The 19,208-nt window shown below is 51.1% G+C and overlaps 1 protein-coding gene and 1 long non-coding RNA gene across 3 annotated transcripts; one reads left to right on the top strand and one right to left on the bottom strand.

Moving 5' to 3' along the window:
* Window positions 1-1,184: 1,184 nt before the first annotated feature.
* LOC115510519 lies at window positions 1,185-7,377 on the bottom strand. Of its 2 annotated transcripts, none has more exons than XR_003967744.1 (4): window positions 7,215-7,377; window positions 6,439-6,689; window positions 2,987-3,193; window positions 1,185-2,047 (listed from the first exon to the last, which is right to left on the bottom strand). It is a non-coding gene; the product is annotated as an uncharacterized LOC115510519 (long non-coding RNA). The 2 variants fall into 2 exon arrangements; XR_004343391.1 differs by having other exon boundaries at window positions 6,491-6,689; window positions 7,215-7,376.
* HAAO (3-hydroxyanthranilate 3,4-dioxygenase) lies at window positions 7,084-19,208 on the top strand. Its single transcript, XM_030310491.1, has 10 exons — window positions 7,084-7,170; window positions 9,654-9,732; window positions 12,271-12,354; window positions 12,668-12,774; window positions 15,657-15,746; window positions 16,078-16,121; window positions 16,390-16,535; window positions 18,354-18,422; window positions 18,609-18,691; window positions 18,795-19,208. The coding sequence occupies exons 1-10, from the start codon at window positions 7,091-7,093 to the stop codon at window positions 18,871-18,873; spliced, it is 861 nt and encodes a 286-aa protein (XP_030166351.1). The 5' UTR covers window positions 7,084-7,090; the 3' UTR covers window positions 18,874-19,208.

Raw genomic sequence — 19,208 nt, 5'->3', positions numbered from 1 at the left:
CTCTTAAAATGCAGTTCTAGGGGTGCCTGGGTGGTGCAGTTGGTTAAGCGTCCTCCTCTTGATCTCGGCCCAGGTCATGATCTCATAGTTCCTGAGTTCGAGCCCCACATCCAGCTCTGTGCTGACAGCTCAGAGCCTGGAGCCTGGTTCAAATTCTGGGTCTCTCTCTCTCTGCCCCTCCCCCACTCATACTCTGTCTCTGTCTCTCTCAAAAATTAAAAAAAAATTTTTTTTAAATAATAAAGTCTTTATAAATAAAAAATATGAAAGCATTGACATTTAAAACTCAGCAGATGAGCTGAATAGTAGAATACTACAACTAAATAGAAAAACAGTAAACTGGAAGATTAGGCAGAATATTCCCAGAATGCAGAACAAAGGGAAATGGGAAAAAGAAAGAAAAGTTCAATGACATGCAGATAAGATCTAAAAGTTCTAACATTCATCAAAAAAATTTTTCAGAAACTGATAATAGAATTGATGAGAAACAAAAAAAAAAAAAAAACAAACAAACAAACAAGGGGTGCCTGGGTGGCTCAGTCGGTTGAGCGTCCAACTTTGGCTCAGGTCATGATCTCACAGTCTGTGAGTTCGAGCCCCACGTCAGGCTCTGGGCTGATAGCTCAGAGCCTCAAGCCTGCTTCTGATTCTGTGTTTCCCTGTCTCTCTGCTCCTCCCCCACTCATGCTCTGTCTCTCTCACTCTCAAAAATGAATAAATGTTAAAAAGAAATTAAAAAAGAAACCACAAGAATTTCCCAGATCTGAAGAATGACACACACACACACACACAAATACACAAAGAATAATTCCCCCCAAAATGTATGGAATATAAGAAATAATAGCAAGTTAATACATTAGGAAAAAATTAAGACATCTAAGTATTGCCTGTATAAAATTTTTAAATAATGATCTAAACAAAATCAACAAAGAAGTTGCCAGTAGGGAATTCCAGAAGGAAGTTAAAACTTGCCCAGATTCCTTTGTTCTTGTCTTAGGTTCTAGGGGTAGATATAGATGCTGTTTAACAATACACATTATTGGGGCACCTGAGTGGCTCAGTCGGTTAAGTGCCCAACTTTGGCTCAGGTCATGATCTCACAGTTCATGAGTTCAAGCCCTGCTTCAGGTTCCTTGCTGACAGCGTGGAGCCTGCTTGGGATTCTCTCTCCCCCCCTCTCTCTGCCTCACCCCTGCTCTCTCTCTCAAAATAAATAAGCTTAAAAAGAATACACATAATTAGAAATCCACAAATTTAAATCAGTGCATATCTTTAAAGAATAACCCGTAGATACATAGGAATAGAATGTAGAAGGAGAAATGGATCCAAGAAAACATAATCAAAAGCCAGATTCATAGACATGACTAGCTATCTCCCAAGCATCATTTACTACCTTCCAGTTAAGAGCCAGAGTTTTGTGTGAGGATCCCACCCCTCCCCCATGGCCACAGACTCTGGGGGCTGCCTACTCCATCTCCAGCTTCAAGTACAAATCTTAATTAACTAAATCAGAGTATCTACTCCCTCTGCCCCAATAATTGGTTCAGGTGTGGACATGTGAGCCTTAGATCACCAGTAAACACACCTGGTTCTCAGCTGCGGGCAACTTTGCCTGCCTCCCCACCCTGAGACTTTTTGCAATGTCTAGAGAAATTTTTGGTTGTCCCAATGGAGAAGAGCTCTGGCATGTAGTAGAGAGAAGCCATGGAAGTGTTGAACAACCTACAGTGCAAAGGACAGCCCTCTGCAACAATTATTCAGCCCAAAATGTCCATGATGCCAAGGTAGAGAACCCCTGGTCTAAAGGAAAAATTATGGATACTTTACATCCCTTGACCCCTCAAGGAAGCAGCCTTGGGATGAAGCTGTTGCTGCAGATAGCAGATCTGAGGGATGGAAAGAATCAGGGTCCATGATGACACCACTAGTCACAGGCTCATTCTCCCGCTGGGTATCCAGTTACCTGAGCCTTTCTTTAACTCTCTGTTGGTTAAGCCACTGTTTAACTGGGGTGTCTGTTACTCGCAGCCACAAGCATCCTGATAAACTAGGAAAGAAAGAAAAGAAAAGAGAACACAAAGAAAAGGAATGTATGTAGACAGAATAATGCCCCACGCTCCCATCCACCCCCCCACCAAAGACCTCCACGTCCTAATCCCCAGAATTTGTGATTATGTCACCTTGCATGATGAAAGATACTTTTGCAGATGTGATTATATTAAGAGGTTAGAGATGGAGGGACTATCCTGGGTTATCTGAGTGGGTCTAATGTAATCACAAAGGTTCTTATAAGGGAAAGAGGGAGGCGGGAGCAGCACAGGGAGAGAGATGTGACAAGGAGAGCAGAGGGTTGAGTGATGTCCTTTAGCGATGGAGGAAGGGCCTTGAGCCTAGAAACACAGGTGGCTTCTAGGAGCTGGGAAAGAAAAGGAACACAGATTCTCTCCTCTAGTCCCCAGAAAAAAAAATGCAGCTCTGACAATATTTTAATTTTAGCCCACAAGACCCATTCAGACTTCTCATGTACAGAACTGTAAGATAATAAATGTGTGTCATTGTAAGCCCCTCTAAGTTTGTAGTAACTTGTTTTAGCAGCAATAGGAAACTTAACACAGCATGGCAATTAGAAAACCCAAAATAAGATGGCAGGAGTACATACAAACATAGCAATAATTACACAAATACGAAAGAGTTGACTACCTATTAAATAACAGAGGCTCTCAGTCTGGAGATTTTTTTTTAATTAATTAATTTATTTTGAGAGAGAGAGTGCATGCATGGGAAGGGCAGAGAGAGAGGAGAGAGAGAATCCCAAGCAGGCTCTGCATTGTCAGCATGGAGCCTGACGCAGGGCTCAATCCCACAAACCATGAGATCATGACCTGAGCCGAAATCAAGAGTCAGATGTTTAACTGAGCCACCCAAGTGCCCCTAGATGAGATTTTTAAACTCCAGCTATGTGCCATGGGTGAGAAAACACACTCACCTTTGATGGGAGGAGTTGCAAAGTCACACTGCAAGGGGTATGGATTTGAGAAGTGAAGGAGTTACTCTGGCATCTTTTTTTTTTTTTAAAGTAATCTCTCCACCCATCGTGGGGCTCAAACTCACAACCCCGAAATCAAGAGTCGCATGCTCTACTGACTGGGCCAGCCAGAGGCCCTGTGGCTTCTTTTTGATCCACTTATAATACCTGGAAAATATACAAACATATCAAGATATAGCAATATTAATAACATATCGATTAATATTCACATAATAAAGTTGAAGTCAAAGTGAAAGAAAACTAAGAGGAAATAGTTCATATTGACAAACACTACAACAAAAAGGTAAAATAGTCTTAAAGCTCTTTACATCTAACAACATAGATTCAAAATGTGTAAAGTAAAATCTGCTGAAAGTACAAGGAGAAACTGACCAAAAACTACCCTGGAGACTTCAGTGTGCTTCTCTAAGAAACCAAAATATTAAGCAGTTCAGTTTTTAAAAATAAGGATAATGACTATTTGGGTAACACAGTAGGTTGATCTAATAGAAACATTCAGAACTGCATTTTTAAAAAGTTTTTGTGTACTTATTTTGAGAGAGAGAGCGCGCGCGCAAAAGTTGGGGAGGGACAGAGAGGAGAGGCAGAATCCCAACCAGGCTCAGCGCCACTAGCACAGAGCCTGATACGGGGCTCAAACTCCCAAACCACGAGATCACGACCAGAGCAGAAATCAAGAGTCAGATGCTTAACTGACTGCACCACCCAGGCACCCCTGAAACTGTATTTCTTGTTAATATTTATTTATTTATTGGGAAAGCACAATCAGGAGAGGGGCAGAGAGAGGGGACAGAGGATCTGAAGCGGGCTCTGCACTGTCTGACAGCCTGACAGCAGCAAGCCTGATGTGGGGTTCGAACTTACGAACTATGAAATCATGACCTGAGCTGAAGTTGGACACTTGGCCAGCTGAGCCACCCAGGTGACCCATGCATTTTAAGAGAAGAATACACATTCACACAGTTGACCATAGGCTCAGCTGCAAAGGAAATATTAACACATCCCCCCACCCAAAAATACTAATCAGACCATCTTCACTCACCACAGTGCAATAAAATAAGAAATGAAGAACAAAATGATAGCCAAACAACCACAAAAAAAGCCAACAACAAATATAAATCAACCGTATGTCTAGAAATTTCAAAACAGACTTGTAAAAAACTTCAAGAGATAGCAGGCCCAGAGCATAGATTTCCAAATAACCAATACAGCTCATAATCTAGCCCTCCTATTTACATAAGGCTATTTGTTCTCAAAGATTTGCTGACTTATATGAAAGTGTGGGAAAGTGGGAGAGTCAGGGAGGCAAAGACAGGCAAGACCCAGAGGGCCGGGAAAGGGATTGGCTGGAACAACAGGTTCTGTCAATCTGGAGATTGTAGGGATCTGACAGTTATCAACAGCCGGGTTTACCAAAGCCTAGAAGCATCTACTGAACTCAGTGACTTGGACAGGGGAGTCAGTGGCATCCAGGGGAGGCCAGAGCAAGGCACTGGCAGGGAGGACAGTCTCTAGGAGCCTTGTTCCCAGCGCAGATGCCCTTTGCTTCTGATTCCGTGGTGCCAATGAGCTCCTGTGTGCAGAGGGGAGAGGTGGCCACTGCAGGTAGAGGTCTAGAAACTAGAAAGAGCCCTCAGGTCAACATGTAGGAGGATTCCGGCTGGCTGTAACTAAACAATGCCAAAACACCCAAATAAAGTGGGAACTGTCATTTTTCTAAACTTTGGAGTCAAATGGTGCCCAACACTCAAACTAGGAAGGTTGCCAATTGAACAGATGTGGGTTTTTTTTATTATTATTATCTATACAGCACAAACTACAGGGCTTAGTTGACAGTTACCATATAGCAGATTACTTAGCCTATGTTTAGGATTCATCTAGATAGCTCAGACCCCAAACATTCCACTTGTAGCCTCAATTATTCATGTTATTTGACTACATAAATTAAAACACAGGATAACTACCCTTCTTTCCTTTGTACTATGTAACAGAACACCTGTTGGGCTGAATTTTTTTTCCTTTAAAAAAAATCTCTTTTTAATATTTATTTTTGAGGGGGGTGGGAAGGGACAGAGAGAGAGAGGGAGGCACAGAATCAGAAGCAGGCTCCAGGCTCTGAGCTATCAGTACTCCGAAGAGGGGCTCAAACTCACAAACCACAAAATCACAACCTGAACCGAAGTGGACACTTAGCCGACTGAGCCACCCAGGTGCTCCTGAAGTTTTTTTCCTTTTAGTGTGAATTCATTCATGCCCTTATCCACACACCTACCTATCCATCCAGTTAACAAACATCCAAAGCAAACCTAATATATCATAGATTCCTGTCGCTTCAAGTGTCACTGTTCACATCTCCTCTGGATTACTTCTAGACAAGACAGACAAAGAATACGGTTTGAGGTGTCATGGTGCCAAACTGTATTCCAGAAAAACATGCTTATCAAAAAAAGTTCAAAATAAATAACTAAAAAGAAAGAGGAGGGTGAAAGAGGGAAAAAGAGGTGGGGTGGAGAGGAAACAGGGGTGAGGGGTGCTCCCATCAAAGGTGGGTGGCATCCTTCTTGCCTCTCCGACTGGGGTCTGATTTGCACAGGGGATTCTGTGTGTCTGAAGGTGCTGAGAAAAACAGCCGGTCCCAGGCAGCAGGGAAGGGGCAAGGTGAGCTAGGAGGGCAGGAGCAGGAGGAGTTTGAATTTTTTTTAATGTTTATATTTATTTATTGTGAGAGAAGGGGGAGGGGCAGCGAGGAAGGAAGAGAGACAATCCCAAGCAGGCTCTGCATTGACAGCACAGAGCTCTATCCCACCAACAGTGAGATCATGACCCGAGCCAAAAGCCAGAGCCAGGAGCAGATGCTTAACGGACTGAGCCACCCAAGCGCCTGAGTTTGAACTTCTTAAACTCTATAATCTGGATTCTGCTGTCAGTGCCTGAGCTATTTTCCTCCTGCCCCACCTACCACCTCCCCACCTCACCCTCCTCCAACACAAAAGCACATTTTTTCCTAAGAATTCTGAGTCCGTAAGGAAAAAGAAGAGAGCAGGTGTCCTGTTGTCTTCCCCTGCCCCGCACCCCCACCCGGATCTCCGGTTTCAAGCCGCCGGCACTGGTACAGGTTTGTCCGCCCACCCTATCCCCGGACCCGGAGATTACTGAGGGCTGGGACACCGAGTGCCCGGTTCTTCATCTGCAAAACCCTCACAGAATTGTCATGTGACTTGAGTATGTCCCTAAGACACAGCAGGAGCTCAGAACAGTGAGGACGCCTCGTCGGTGCTCTGCTGGCCACCCGCGAACGTAGGACCTGCGTGCGGGTCCGGGTCGCGCGCCGGTCCCTTCCCGGCTCTCCGCTCTCACCCAGCGTGAGTCCGAGCCCAGCGAGCAGCACTCACTAAATCTGGGGACTCTGGCCTCACCGCCGTCCTCGAGGGAAAAGGGGCTGACATCAGTCGGTGCCAGTGGTGGCCGCTGTGCAACCCTAGGATGGCTGTGTAGACATTGCCATTTCTCGGATGCGGAAACAGAGGCTTCTATCCTCGGCCAGAACCTCCGAATTCAGATGCTCGGATTTTCAAATCCTCCTTCTTCCCATCACAGTCCGTCCTTCGGGGTCTCCCTGGGGTCCAGGCGGAAAGTCTGGGGACTGGAGACTGGGCACATTAGCGATCCTGCCTCTTAGGCTCCGGAGATATGCGTGGCGCCCTAGCACGTGCAGGGGGTTGAGCCCCCAACCCGGCGGGAAGCAGGGACGCCCCCACCGCGCGCACCGCTTCCCCCGCCAGGAAGCCGCCTGGCGGAGGCTGGGCAGAGGTAGCCCGGGGAGGCGCGGGGGGCGGCGCGGGGCCGGGACCAAAGTCCGAGAGGGGCCACGCGCGGTCCGCCGCCCAGACGCTGTGCAGTCGCGAGGCGGGGGGTTGGAGGGTATCCCGCCCTTTGACCCCCGGGACGCCTAGGAACAATGCGGCCAATGGGCCGCTGGGCGGAGCCGAGCCCCTCCTATACCCGCGGGGTGCACGCGGTTCCAGATTGGGCTCCCGGGCTGCCATGGCGCGTCCCGTGAGGGTGAAGACTTGGGTAGAGGAGAACCGGGACTCCTTCCTGCCCCCGGTCTGCAACAAGCTCCTGTGAGTCCCAGGGACGCTCCCGTCCTTCTGCCCTCTACCCTCACCTTTCCCTCCTCCGTCTGCACGTCGCATCCCTCACCCTCCAGTGCCCAGTTCCTTGATCCAGAAGTCTGCCATCCTCTTGTGCCTTCAGGGGAGGGGGAGGGCAAGCTGTTCCGGGTTCCACCGCCCTCATCTGTTCCTCTTTCTGGTGACTCTGCCTGGGAGATTGTGACCTTGACTTCTGAAGATGGCTGAGTGACTGAGCCTAGGAGAGATGCAGATGGCACCTCACCACCCTTTCCCCGGGCTCAGTCTCCAACCCCCAGTGACTCTCAGAAGTTTGGGGAGGTGGTTTTTCCATGCCTCAGAATTGCAGTAGAACCTGCAGGCAGAGGGTGATGTCAGAGGAGCAGCTCCTGTGGGAGGATCTTGATTTGGTGCTCTCCCCAGGCTTCTCTTTGCAGATGGACACACACGCCCACCTGGCCCTCCCCTGTGGCCCCTTCACCTCCCTCCCCTCCTCCCAGGCCCTGGGGCCCTGCCTGGTGTGCTCCCCAGCTCCCCGCTGACGCTCCCATGTCTGCAGAACATCCCCAACGGCCTGGCACCCCAAACCGCATGGCCACAGTCACACACTTTGACAAGCTAGACACTGTGCCCAGTGTTTTTACACCCTCTCACGTAGTTCTCACACATTAGCTCCATGAGGCAGGATTCTGGTAACTCTCCCAGTGTCCCACAGCTAGTGCAGGATGGGATCCAGACTCCAGCCCATGGAAGGGCTCGACTCCGAAATCCACGCTCTAGGTCACTGTGCAGCATTGCCACGGCTCACGGCCAACATCCCCCTCAAAGCAGCGTGTCTTCTACCACTGATGTTGCTCTCACCCCTTTCCTCCACTTCATCTCTGTGCAGCCTGGTTGTAGGTCCCCCAGTGTGCCCTAACGGTGTCTCGCCTCCCTCTACTCTTCCCCGGCCCTCTGGCCACTGCTCTGGCTCCACCCTTGTCCCTTCCAGCCTGGGTGGTAGCGACTGCCCCTGCCTCCAGCCCCCCACCCCAGCATGGCCTCCAACACGGCCCAGTATTAACAATCACAAAAGGCAGGCCCTGCCTTTATTCATTCAGCAGGTAATCACTGAGTACTTAGTACATGCCAGGTACTGTTCTGGACACTGGAGATGCAGCAGAAAACAAACTGACAGTCACTTCCTGGTGGCACTGACATTCGGTGAGAGGAGGCAACCAATAAATACAAACAGACAAGGGGTGGAGGCTGGCAGGCATAATGGGCCACAGGGCGGAATAGAGCTGTGGGCCCTCCACTGTGTTTGCTAGGGCAGTCAGGAAGTGTCTGCTCCAGGCCTCTCCTAGCTCCAGGTGGCTTGGTGGCAATCTTTGCCTTCCTTGGCTTCTGCTGCGTCACACTGATCTCTGTCCTCATCTTCGCAGGGCACTCTGCCTGTCAATGTATCTGTGTCTAAATCTCTCCCCTTTTAATAAGGATTAGAGGCCTACCCTACTCCAGGGTGACCTCATCGTGGCTTAACCAGTTATATCTGCAATGACCCTAGTTCAAAATTAGGTTACATTCTGACGTCCTGGGGGTGAGACTTCAACATATGAATTTCGGGTCAGGTGGGGGAGGGGGTCATATGAAATGGCTGGGGGGTTTTGAGCAGAGGAGAGACATGATCTGGCTGATGGGTTGAAATAGTTCTTGAGTGGGCTCATTCAAGGACTTTCCATATGTACCTAAATTATACAAAGTTGATTTGAAAAAGAAAAACTTTCCTAGGCTCCCTGGCACCCCTCAGGCCAAGATCAAACTGCTTAGCTGAGCTTTTGTGGCCTGGGGTGACCTGGTTCCACCTTCTTGTCATTGCTCCCCAAGACCACGCCCACACCACCAAGACCCCCAACACTTCCAGTCTCAGGCTATCTGCATCCAGCTTTCCCCTCCACTTCTTTCCCTAATTGCCTCACAGCTTCAAGCCAGCAGTTTCCAGGAGCAGAGAGTCTGTCTCATAATCAGACAGCTTGGGGAGAGGGGATAAGAGAAAGGTCATTTTACCCCTCCACTGCCCCCAGGCCCAGGAAGTGGTGCCTGTGGTTTGCTCTCCTGTAATTGGAGATCTTGAACAAGGCCAGGGATCCTGGTTGACGAAGCGATCGATCCACCACCGCCATGCTGCTCCCCCAACTAGGTCAGAGGATGTTGGGGACACACACACAAATACACCGAGACACAGATACAGAAGGACACAGGTACACATGTATAATCTCAGACACACATACACACACTCTTGGATAAACAAGGCCATACTGGGATGAGAGGGGAGGGGGACAAATGTCAGAGATTACAGGGACAATGATGCAGAAACAGCCCTGTCACCTCTCCCAGGTGTACCCAGGCTCCTTTCAGGCCCCCCACAGGCCCCGGCACCCCTCCTGTCCTGTCCCATGAGCTGATTCAGGACCTCTCCCCCTTGTCCATTGCAGGCACCAGGAGCAGCTCAAAGTCATGTTCGTCGGGGGCCCCAACATCAGGAAGGACTACCACATCGAGGAGGGTGAGGAGGTAGGCCTTCTACTGCCCCCCTTTTTTTAATAGCCCTGAAGGAGGGGGACACTTCCCAAGCAGGAGCCAGAGCCTGTGGACAGAGAGGGGTTGGTCAGATGGCTGATGGATGAAGGGGGCTTGATTGAAATCACAGGACAAAACTGCTGCCTGGAAGTTAGGGATACACAGTGGCACATCTAACAGCTCCCTGCTCCAACTCTGCTGGGGGAGCCCCCAGAAAGAGCCCGGACTCTGTGGGTATGAGAGGGAGGCTCTAACTATTGGGCATCACCCCTGGTCCTGGACACAGGGGCCGTCCATGTGCCAGCTGGGAAGTCCTGATCCCCTCTTCCTAAAATCTGAATATGAAAGATTGGCCTCCCAACTGAGACCTGCATGCTGAGAGGGACCTGGGTGCTCCACTCTGGTCTCAGGAGCCTAGTTCTCCGGGAAGGGTTGGGGCCGGGAGGCCCCCTCCTTATCTAGAGAGCCAAAGACATATCAGTTCCTAGGAGCTGTTTGACAGAGGGGAAGGTTGGGTGGGGGTAATTTGCACCGAATACCCTTTTGTACCTTGAATTTTGAACTGTGTTTCTGTACTGCCTACCTACCTGAAAGTGAACAAACAAAAGTAAAATTAAAAGAAAAAGATGAAGGGTGCCTGGGTGGCTCAGTAGGTTAAGCGTCCGTCTTCAGCTCAGGTCATGATCTCGCGGTTCATGAGTTTGAGCCCTGCATCCAGCTCTGTGCTGACAGCTCAGAGTCTGGAGCCTGCTTCGGATTCTGTGTCTCCCTGTCTCTCTGCTCCTCCCCCACGCGCACTCTGTCCCTCTTTCTCTCTCTCAAAAATAAATCAATAAATAAATAAACATTAAAAAAAATTAAAAAGAAAAAGATTCTCTCTCTCCCTCTCCCTCTACCCCTCTCCAGTGCCCTCTCTCGCTCGCTCTCTCTCTCAAAAAAAAAAAAAAAAGGAAGAAAAAGATGGGCCGCCTTAAAGAAGGACACAGGTGGGTTTCCAGCTCTCAGGATCTCTGGTGACAAAAGATCAGGATAGGGAACTCCCACCCACCTCCTAAGGGCCCTGATGCGGGGGTTCAAGGTCCAGAGTCCAGCTTCCACCCCCACTGCTGGCCTCTCAGCCCCAGCCAGAACTGGAAGGAGCACAGGAGAATCTTTCACTCAACAAATATTTACAGAACACCTGGGGGGGGGGGGCAGGGAGGAGGGTAAGGACCCCGGGCCAACAGAAGCAGCCTTGCAAAGCAGGCCAGCCCTTCACCTCTCCTAGCTCTCCTAGCCTAGCCACCTGCTTCTCAGCACACCTCACGGGAAACTGTCTGTGGGAAAAATCAGCAGGATTTTTCAGCAGCAGGACAAGACAGGATGGGATTGGGAGTGGCCACCAGGGGGGAAACTAGGCCTGTTGCAGGGTTTCTTTGCCTGCCTCGGTGAGCCTCAGGCCCCTCATCACTGCGGGTCCTGCATCCCCAGAAGCCCCTCAGGCCACTGCGCACGGGTGTGAGCGGTGGGGGTTCTCCCTGCCCATTGCCAGATTGCCCATCAGAGGGGTGACGCCACCTCCGCACGTTTCTCTAGTTTCCCTGCGCTTGCCTTGACTTCTCTTAGTAGATACTGTGACAGGAACCTCTAACTGCTTACATGATAACATGTAACTATTGTTACATGATAACAATAGTTATTAATAACACCCCTTCAACTGTTTGGCTGGGGCTTTTAACACCTGTGCGGTGTGGGACTGGTGGAGAAAAAACATGCCTGCCTCCTTCTCCCCGTGCCTTGGGGTGATCTCAGTAAACACATTATTTAGGAATTTAGGATGGAATAGAAAAAACATAGTAGGGACCCCCAGGGAGATAGGAGGTGAGTGCTCCCATCCCCACAGCCACCTGCCCCGCAGGCTTCCTGGCTTCCTGCTGGCCGTTTACACAGCCGAACTCCAAAGGCATTTGAACAGACGCTGCCCTGCCCGCCGCCGTGTGGGGGCATCAGGTGGCCGGGGGAGCCAGCACAAGCTCCAGAGCTACACACAGACTCAGGTCCAAAGTGTAGCTCCAGGACTAACTAGGCGACCTTGGGCAGGTTGCTTCACTCTGAGCCTTTTTCTTTTTTTCCTTTCTATAGAAAATGGGGCTAATAATACCTTTGGAGGCTGTGGTAAAGATTTCTGATAATGTATAGGAGAGTGCTTGCACAGACCCCGGGACCCAGTAAGGGGGCGCTTCTCCTTACCTGAAGGGCTCACTGAATTCCCCAGTGAGCCTCTCAGCCAGCCTCCTGCCCCCACACCAGAAACCAGCTATTCTGTCCCAGGTACTTCAGTCATCACTTGCATATCAAGATGTGATCCTGTGTGTCCCCAGCACACCCATCTGTAGCATGTGTCAGGGGAGGCTGGGGGCTCGGGGCAGGAGTGACAGAACTGCTCATAAAGGTCTTCAGGAAGTTTCTCAAGTTTCCGGGTCAGAACTCCAGCCAAGGACCTGGAAGAGGGATGGGGGAGGGTCTGAGCCTGTCTGCTGTCCTGTCCCACAGGTGTTTTACCAGTTCAAGGGCGACATGGTTCTTCAAGTCCTGGAGCGAGGAAAACACCGGGATGTGACCATTCGGCAGGGAGAAGTGAGGCTGGGCCCCAGGGGACGGGTGGTGAAGGACCACGGAGCAGAAACCCATTGTCCACTCATCCTGACTTTGGTTGGAGTGTGTCCTCCCTGCCTTGTCCGGCCTCCCTTCCTGGTCCTCAGGCCCTTCCTCCTGTGAACTTTGCATCCTCAGTAAGGCCTGACATTCCCTCCAGTTCCCAGCTGGAGGCTGGCAGAGAGGTGGGCTAGGTGGACCCTGTGGGTCGGTTGGGGAGGCCAGGACACTGCGGGCATCAAGGTCTCTGGGAGGGGATTGCATCCTTGCTGGCACCTTGTCCCCACCACTGCAGATATTCCTCCTGCCCGCTGGGGTACCCCACTCTCCGCAGAGGTTTGCTGACACTGTGGGGCTGGTCATTGAACGGAGACGGCTGAAAACCGAGCTAGATGGGCTCAGGTAAATGGGCCTTGTCTGGGGGTCTTGGGCAGAGACAGGGGGCAAGCAGCAGAGGAAAGAACACTAGACGGACCGGAGAAAGCACTTCCTGGCCACTGAGAGGGGTGGAAGCAGTGCAGACCCTGTGTTTGCTGGCTGACGGGGACAGGGTAGGGGAGGTGGTGGCATGCAGTTGATGATGGGGTTAGGGAAGGATGCCCTCTTGACCCCCTGGGAGCCCATTCAGCCTAAAGGCTCCGGCTGGGACCGGAACCTGTGCTTCCCACACTGAGGTCTGCAGGGATTTGGGAGTGGGGATGCCAAAGTCAGAGCCCCCTGGCCAGGGCAGCCAGGCACACTGCTGCTCCTCCCAGCCTCCAACCCCAGGATGTATTCAGTCTCTGCCAGGATGCCCTTGGCTTATTTCTCTACCCCAGCTCATTCCACAACCAGTGCTAACATGTGTATGACACTTGCTAGAGCACCAGGCAGGTGCTTCAGGTGTATTTATCCATCTAACCCACCAGGGATCCTATGGGGTAGGTACTGTTATCATCTGTACTTTATAGACAAAGAGACTGGGCACAGGGAAGTTGAGTTTGCTAGAAAGTGGAAGAGCTGACATAGTAGAGAAATAGGAAATTAGGGTCAGGACAATCTAGATAGGAGCGTGAGTAAGCACCAAGGAAGGGACAGGGGGGCCTGGGTGGCTCGGTCCGTTGAGCATCTGACTTCGGCTCAGGTCGTGATCTCGTGGTTCGTGGGTTTGAGCCCTGCATCAGGCTGTGCACTGACAGTGCAGAGCCTGCTTGGAATTCTCTCTCTCTCCCTCTCTCTGCCCTTCCCCTGCTTGTGCTCTCTCTCTCTCAAATAAATAAATTAGTTAATAAGTAAATAAATTAATTAAAATTAAAAAATAAATAAATAAAATAAAATAAATAAAACTGAAAGAAAAAAGTTAAAAAAAGCACCAAGGAAGGGACAAACACCAGTGCTGAGGGGGGCACTCTTTCTATAGCTGAGTTCCCACTGGGTTCCAATCAGTCACCTAGTTATTATCTGATGCAGCCTGTGTCTCAGAAGGACACAGATTTGTCCAAAAGCTAAACTATTTTTTTTTGTTTTTTAATTAAGAAAATTAAAATTTCTCAACAAATTCCTGAGATCAGGATACTTTGCCCCGTATTTTCTGTTACAATGGATATTTTTTAATGCTTCCCTTTTTTCTAATCACCTGTCTTGAAATCAGGAAAAGTAAAAGAAAGCAAATAAACAAAGTTAAAATTATTTGTCAGGAAAGGGGTAAATTTTGTTATGTGAATGATATCTCAATAAAACAAATAATAATAAAGAGAAAACCAAGGCACCTGGGCGGCTCAGTCTATTAAGCATCCCACTCTTGGTTTCAGTTCAGGTCATGATCTCACACTTTGTGAGTTCCAGCCCCACATCAGGCTTCAAGCTGACAGCTCAGAGCCTGCTTGGGATTCTTTCTCTGCCCCTACCCTCCCTGCTTGCTCTCTCTCTCAAAACAAATAAATTTAAAAAAAATTTTTTTATTCTCTCTCTCTCTCTCCCTCTCTCACTCTCATTCTCTCTCTCTCTCTCTCTCTCTCTCTCTCTCTCTCTCTCCCCCTCTGCCCCTCCCTGCTCAGGCATATGCTCTCTCTCTAAAAAACAACAACAAAAACCCCCTTAATGTTAGTGGTTGCATATACTGATCTACTGCATAATGGTCTGTTGTAGAAACAGAGGCCTGCCTTTCAATTCCAAAATAATTTTTCACATGGGGCTTTATATAAGGGAGTCTTTAGTGACAGAGTGGACAGTGTCCTCAGTAACATTTTTATAGCAAATTCAATAACAGATTTTATCTGGATGCCTTTTTTCCCCTTAAGATTTATTTTTAAGTAATCTCTACACCCAATGCGGGGCTCGAACCCACAGCCCCGAGGTCAAGTCACCTGCTCCACTGACTGAGCTAGCCAGGTGCCTCTGGCTACTTTTGACACTCAGCATTAAAATGCCACTCTGAAGGCATGCTTCCTGTGACCAGCTCCATGCCAGGATAGAACGTGAGGTGCCAGACGGGGTGGATGCAGCGTGTCTGTAAACCACGTCCCATGAGCAGGACCACTTCTCTTTTTCGGGAGGGGTTGACAAGTGGACGGAGCTAGCCTGGGCCCTGGGAGCTGAACCTGAGGTTAGACATTTGGTCAGCGGAAGTGCTGCACACACAGGGGCCTGACGCACAGCCCCCATCTGCTAGCGGAGGAGCTCACCGAGCCAGGCTGGGGATTGGGTGGGCTTCCAAGAGTTTCCTAGAGACTGTGTGCCTGTGCACAATGACCTCCCTCTGGAGAAGAGGTCTAGTGCTTTGCTCCAATTCTCAAAGGCATCCATTACCCTTCAAGGAGCAGGACACCTCATCTGGGGGGCATCTTCTGCATGTTGGATTCTTAAGGTTCCATGCACTCTGATCTAGAGCTCAGCAGGCAGGCAGAGCATCCAGCCACAGGCCCCGTATTCAGGCTCAGCCTTGGCTTCCTCTTTGTAATTGATGTTTTCTGTGTTTCTAAGACTCTCAGATCTTGTAATGCTATGTAATCCTTGCCAAGTTACCCAGCTTCTCTGAGCCTCACAGTTCCTATCCATTTTGTAAAGTTTAGGGAACCAGGAAGGCAAATGGGGTCAATAATACCCACTCCGGAATTTGAGGTACACGGTGCTTTTGGGAGAGCCAGGTTTGGGCAAGCAAGCATTGGCCACTAGGGTGTGCTAACAGGGTGAAGCAGGCAGCTAGCTCTGCAGGGCTAGCTGGGGTCCAGACTTCCACAAGCAGAGCCAGGCTGCCTGGGGCTATCCAGGTGGGGAGCTGGGTTGCCTGTCCTTTGCTCTGGCAGGTACTACGTGGGGGACACCACGGACGTCCTGTTTGAGAAGTGGTTCTACTGCGAGGACCTTGGCACACAGTTGGCCCCCATCATCCAGGAGTGAGCCCCCAGCCCAGCCCCTGCATCTTGCTCTCTGAGGCCCCCTGCACCGGCTGGGAAGGGCAGACCCATCCCAGCGATACTCTGTAGAAGTAGCCCCCACATTGGAGCCATCATGCCTGGGATTTGGTGGGGGAGGTCGGCCCTCCGGGGGGGGGGGGGCCGGGGGGGGGGGGAGGAGGGGACTGCTCCATGGGGCTGGAAGCGAGGGGAACCCACAGCAAGTTGTGGGGGGCCTACGAGGGTGTGGGCTCCCACACCTGAGAGTATACGAGTATGTGTGTACATGTGTGTCTCACTGGCCACTCCTCCTCCCCATTTCTCCCTGCAGGTTCTTCAGCTCTGAGCAGCACAAAACAGGAGAGCCCATCCCTGGTGAGCCCCCTGAACCACCTTTCCCCCTCCCTCTCTGCTTTCCCAGAGTAGAATGGGTCTTGGCCCAGAGTGCCAGTCTCCTTTTGAGGACTCTGCCTAGTACCCAGAGTGTGAGATCATGGCACCAAATAGTACCCTCCACATGGCTGCTTGGGGCTTGAGCTGGCTCCAGAGCCCTTTCTGGTGATTTAGAGCTGGGACCCCTGGGCCTGCTGGGGCTGGGCGGGCTGGGCCAGAGGCCACTGACACAGCTGTGCTGTGGGTGCAGACCAGCTGCTCAAGGAACCGCCATTCCCCCTGAGCACCCGATCTGTCATGGAGCCGATGTCCCTGGAGGCCTGGCTGGATCGCCACCGCAGAGAGCTGCAGGCAGGCACACCCCTCAGCCTGTTTGGGGACACCTATGAGACACAGGTAATGAAGCCCTGGGCCACTCAGGACATCTACCTAGCAGCCCTAGGAAATGGCAACTAATCACACACACACACACACACACACACACACACACACACACTCACACAGAGTTTGGGAAGTTGTGACATGAACAGAGGCCTTCCTGTTTTCTCCTTGACTCAGAGAATGATGACTTTGCTATGAATGGAGTACATGGTCTCAAGCAGTCTTTCTTTGCCATCAGAGTAGGAGTTGCCCCATCTACTGACTAGTTCCTGAGGGTTTAGAGTTATCCCTCTATTAGGAATTCCTGAGCCTTTGGCCAGTGTTAGCCTGGGGAGCCAGAAGGAAAAGAGGTGCCTGGGGGGTGAGGGGTGGGTGGAGTGATGGACAGGGAGAGACCCACCCAAACAAAGCTGGCCTTCTTTCATTCAACATTTATTGAGTGCTTATTATGTGTCCGGCTTTGGTAGGAAAATTAGAGTCACTGCCTCGAAGAGTGTATGGTCTGATAAACAGACAAGTTCAACAATTACCATAATCACGTGGTATGTTATTTGATAGAGAAGCTTCAGCAAGCCATAGGACAATAAAGGTGGAACCCAGGCTGGGAGGGAAGTCAGGGAAGACTTCCTGGAGGAGGTGATGTGTAAGCTGCATTTTAAAGCAAATTTAGGCATTTGCAAAAGGAAGAAAGGGAGACTGAGAGCATCCCAAGTGAGGGAGAAGCATGAGTAAGGGCATGGAAGCTTGAAACAGCCTGGCACTGCAAGTAGCTGAGGTTGGCAGGAGCCAGGAGTGGGGGCAGCAGGCACCGTTGCTAGATGGCAGGAGTAGCAAGCAGTGCCCAGGTCCTGACAGGTCTCCTGGGCTGGACAAGGTGTAAGGATTTATCCTGGAGACAACAGAGCTTCCCCCAAGCATTAAAGCAGGGAGATGACGAATCCCCCTTCAGAAAGATCACTGTACTGTGTGGGGACAGGATCAGAAGGCAAGGGCAAGCGTGGAGGCGAGGAGACCTGCTAGGAGGCTCGTGCTTGCTTGTGCTTTACAGTTTGCCACTGGCACATCCCTTGCTGTTTGAATTAGACATTCTCGTGGAGAGATGCTCACTGGATACAGACCTGCCCTGAAAGGTCTGGCCTGCAGACACCTGAGCTTACATGGGGCTGTGAAAGCAGGTGCACACCACAAAGCCCCTCCCAGCCCATCAGGGCAACGGCCTTCAGCACCAACTGGCCTCATGGCCCCGCCTTCCACCTCTTTCACACCCCTGCTCCCACCTGCTCCGGTTTATGGTGACAGGTATCTACTGAGTCCCACTCTGGGCCAGCAGGAGCGCAGCCTGCACAGTAGCTGTGTGCTTCCAGGCGAATGCAGGCCAAAGAGGTTCATCCCCACCCATTTCCTTCCTCGTTCTTAGGCCAGAATCTCATGGAAGAAGGGAGGTGGGCACTCTGGGGAACTATGTGTGTGTGATACATAAGTCCACACTAGGCCGTGTACACACAAGTGTGTGTGTCCCAAGTGTGCCCCTGGCAGTCATGCCTTCGCATGGGTCAGCAGTAGTTGTGATGGGCATCAGAGGAATCCGATGTGCATGTGTGTGTGAAAGGCAAGCATGTGTGATCCCAGATAACATGTGGGCAGCTCTGTTCATCACGGATGCAGCAGGGAAGCCTGGGCCTAGCAGCCTTCCTCTCTGAGTCCCGGTCTTTGCTCTACACATGAAGATAAGGCTGTGCCTGGTGCTGTGGGCCTGGTGTCCGGGGGCCAGGTTCAAGACCATCTCCCATGTGGGGCAGAAGCAACAGAAAGATGTATGTCACTTCCTACCAGGTGATTGTCCATGGACAAGGCAGCAGCAAAGGCCCAAGACAGGACGTGGATGTGTGGCTGTGGCAGTTGGCAAGTGGGGCCCCTGGGAGAGGGTGGTACATCCTTCTGCCCATGGGGACAGGCTGCTCCTGGACTTTGGACTCCCAGAGCCTGGGGCAGCTCCCAGGGCCTCCTTGCCAAGGCAGACTCAGGGACTCTTGGACAGGTGTTGAGGCCCAACAGCCTCCATTCAGTTCTCCTGCTCCTCTTTCCCAGGAGGGCTCCTCTGTGGTGACAATTGGGGAACAGCGCCTGAGCCTGGCCCCCGATGACAGCCTCTTGGTGCCAGCTGGGAATGCGTGAGTGCACGGGAGGACTTTCCCCCAGCTGTGGGAGCCCGCTCCTTTCCCTGGGATCCTCAGGGCCCACCTGTCTGACCCCTGCCCACCCGTGTCTCCACAGGTATGCCTGGGAGCGAGGGCAAGGCTCTGTGGCCCTGGCTGTGACTCAGGATCCTGCCCGCAAGAAGCCCCTGGGGTGATCCTCTGAGTGTGGCCCCAAAACAGCCTCCCCCCCACCATCAGTCTCCTGCCCTCTCTGCTTCTGCATGTACCACTGCTGAGCCACTCAGCATCCCGGAGCCGGACCCTGGACATCATCATCATCCTCTCAGCTGAGATGCCAGGCTCTTGGGGGGCTGGTCACACCCCTTCTCCTCTAACAGCTCTCTGCTCACTGCCCTGCACAGTTCTGCTAGCTGGTCTGCTCCTTGAGGCGGGGCTGCCTCTCCATCCCTCTGTCCCCACATACTCAGCACAGCACTTGCCTGCCACCAAAAAGGCCCTCAATAAAGGCTTCCTGGTGGACACTCATGTA

This window comes from Lynx canadensis, chromosome A3 (genome assembly GCF_007474595.2).
Source record: "Lynx canadensis isolate LIC74 chromosome A3, mLynCan4.pri.v2, whole genome shotgun sequence".
NCBI classification, from domain to species: domain Eukaryota; kingdom Metazoa; phylum Chordata; class Mammalia; order Carnivora; family Felidae; genus Lynx; species Lynx canadensis.
The sequence above is the reverse complement of the archived record's forward strand: the minus strand, read 5'-3'. Positions and strand labels throughout refer to the sequence as shown.

Coding starts and splice junctions, on each gene's coding strand:
- HAAO (XM_030310491.1), top strand. CDS start 7,091: ATGGCGCGTCCCGTGAGGGTGAAGACTTGGGTAGAGGAGAACCGGGAC. Junction 9,733..12,270: donor ACATCGAGGAGGGTGAGGAG/GTAGGCCTTCTA, acceptor CCTGTCCCACAG/GTGTTTTACCAGTTCAAGGG. Junction 12,775..15,656: donor ACCGAGCTAGATGGGCTCAG/GTAAATGGGCCT, acceptor TTGCTCTGGCAG/GTACTACGTGGGGGACACCA.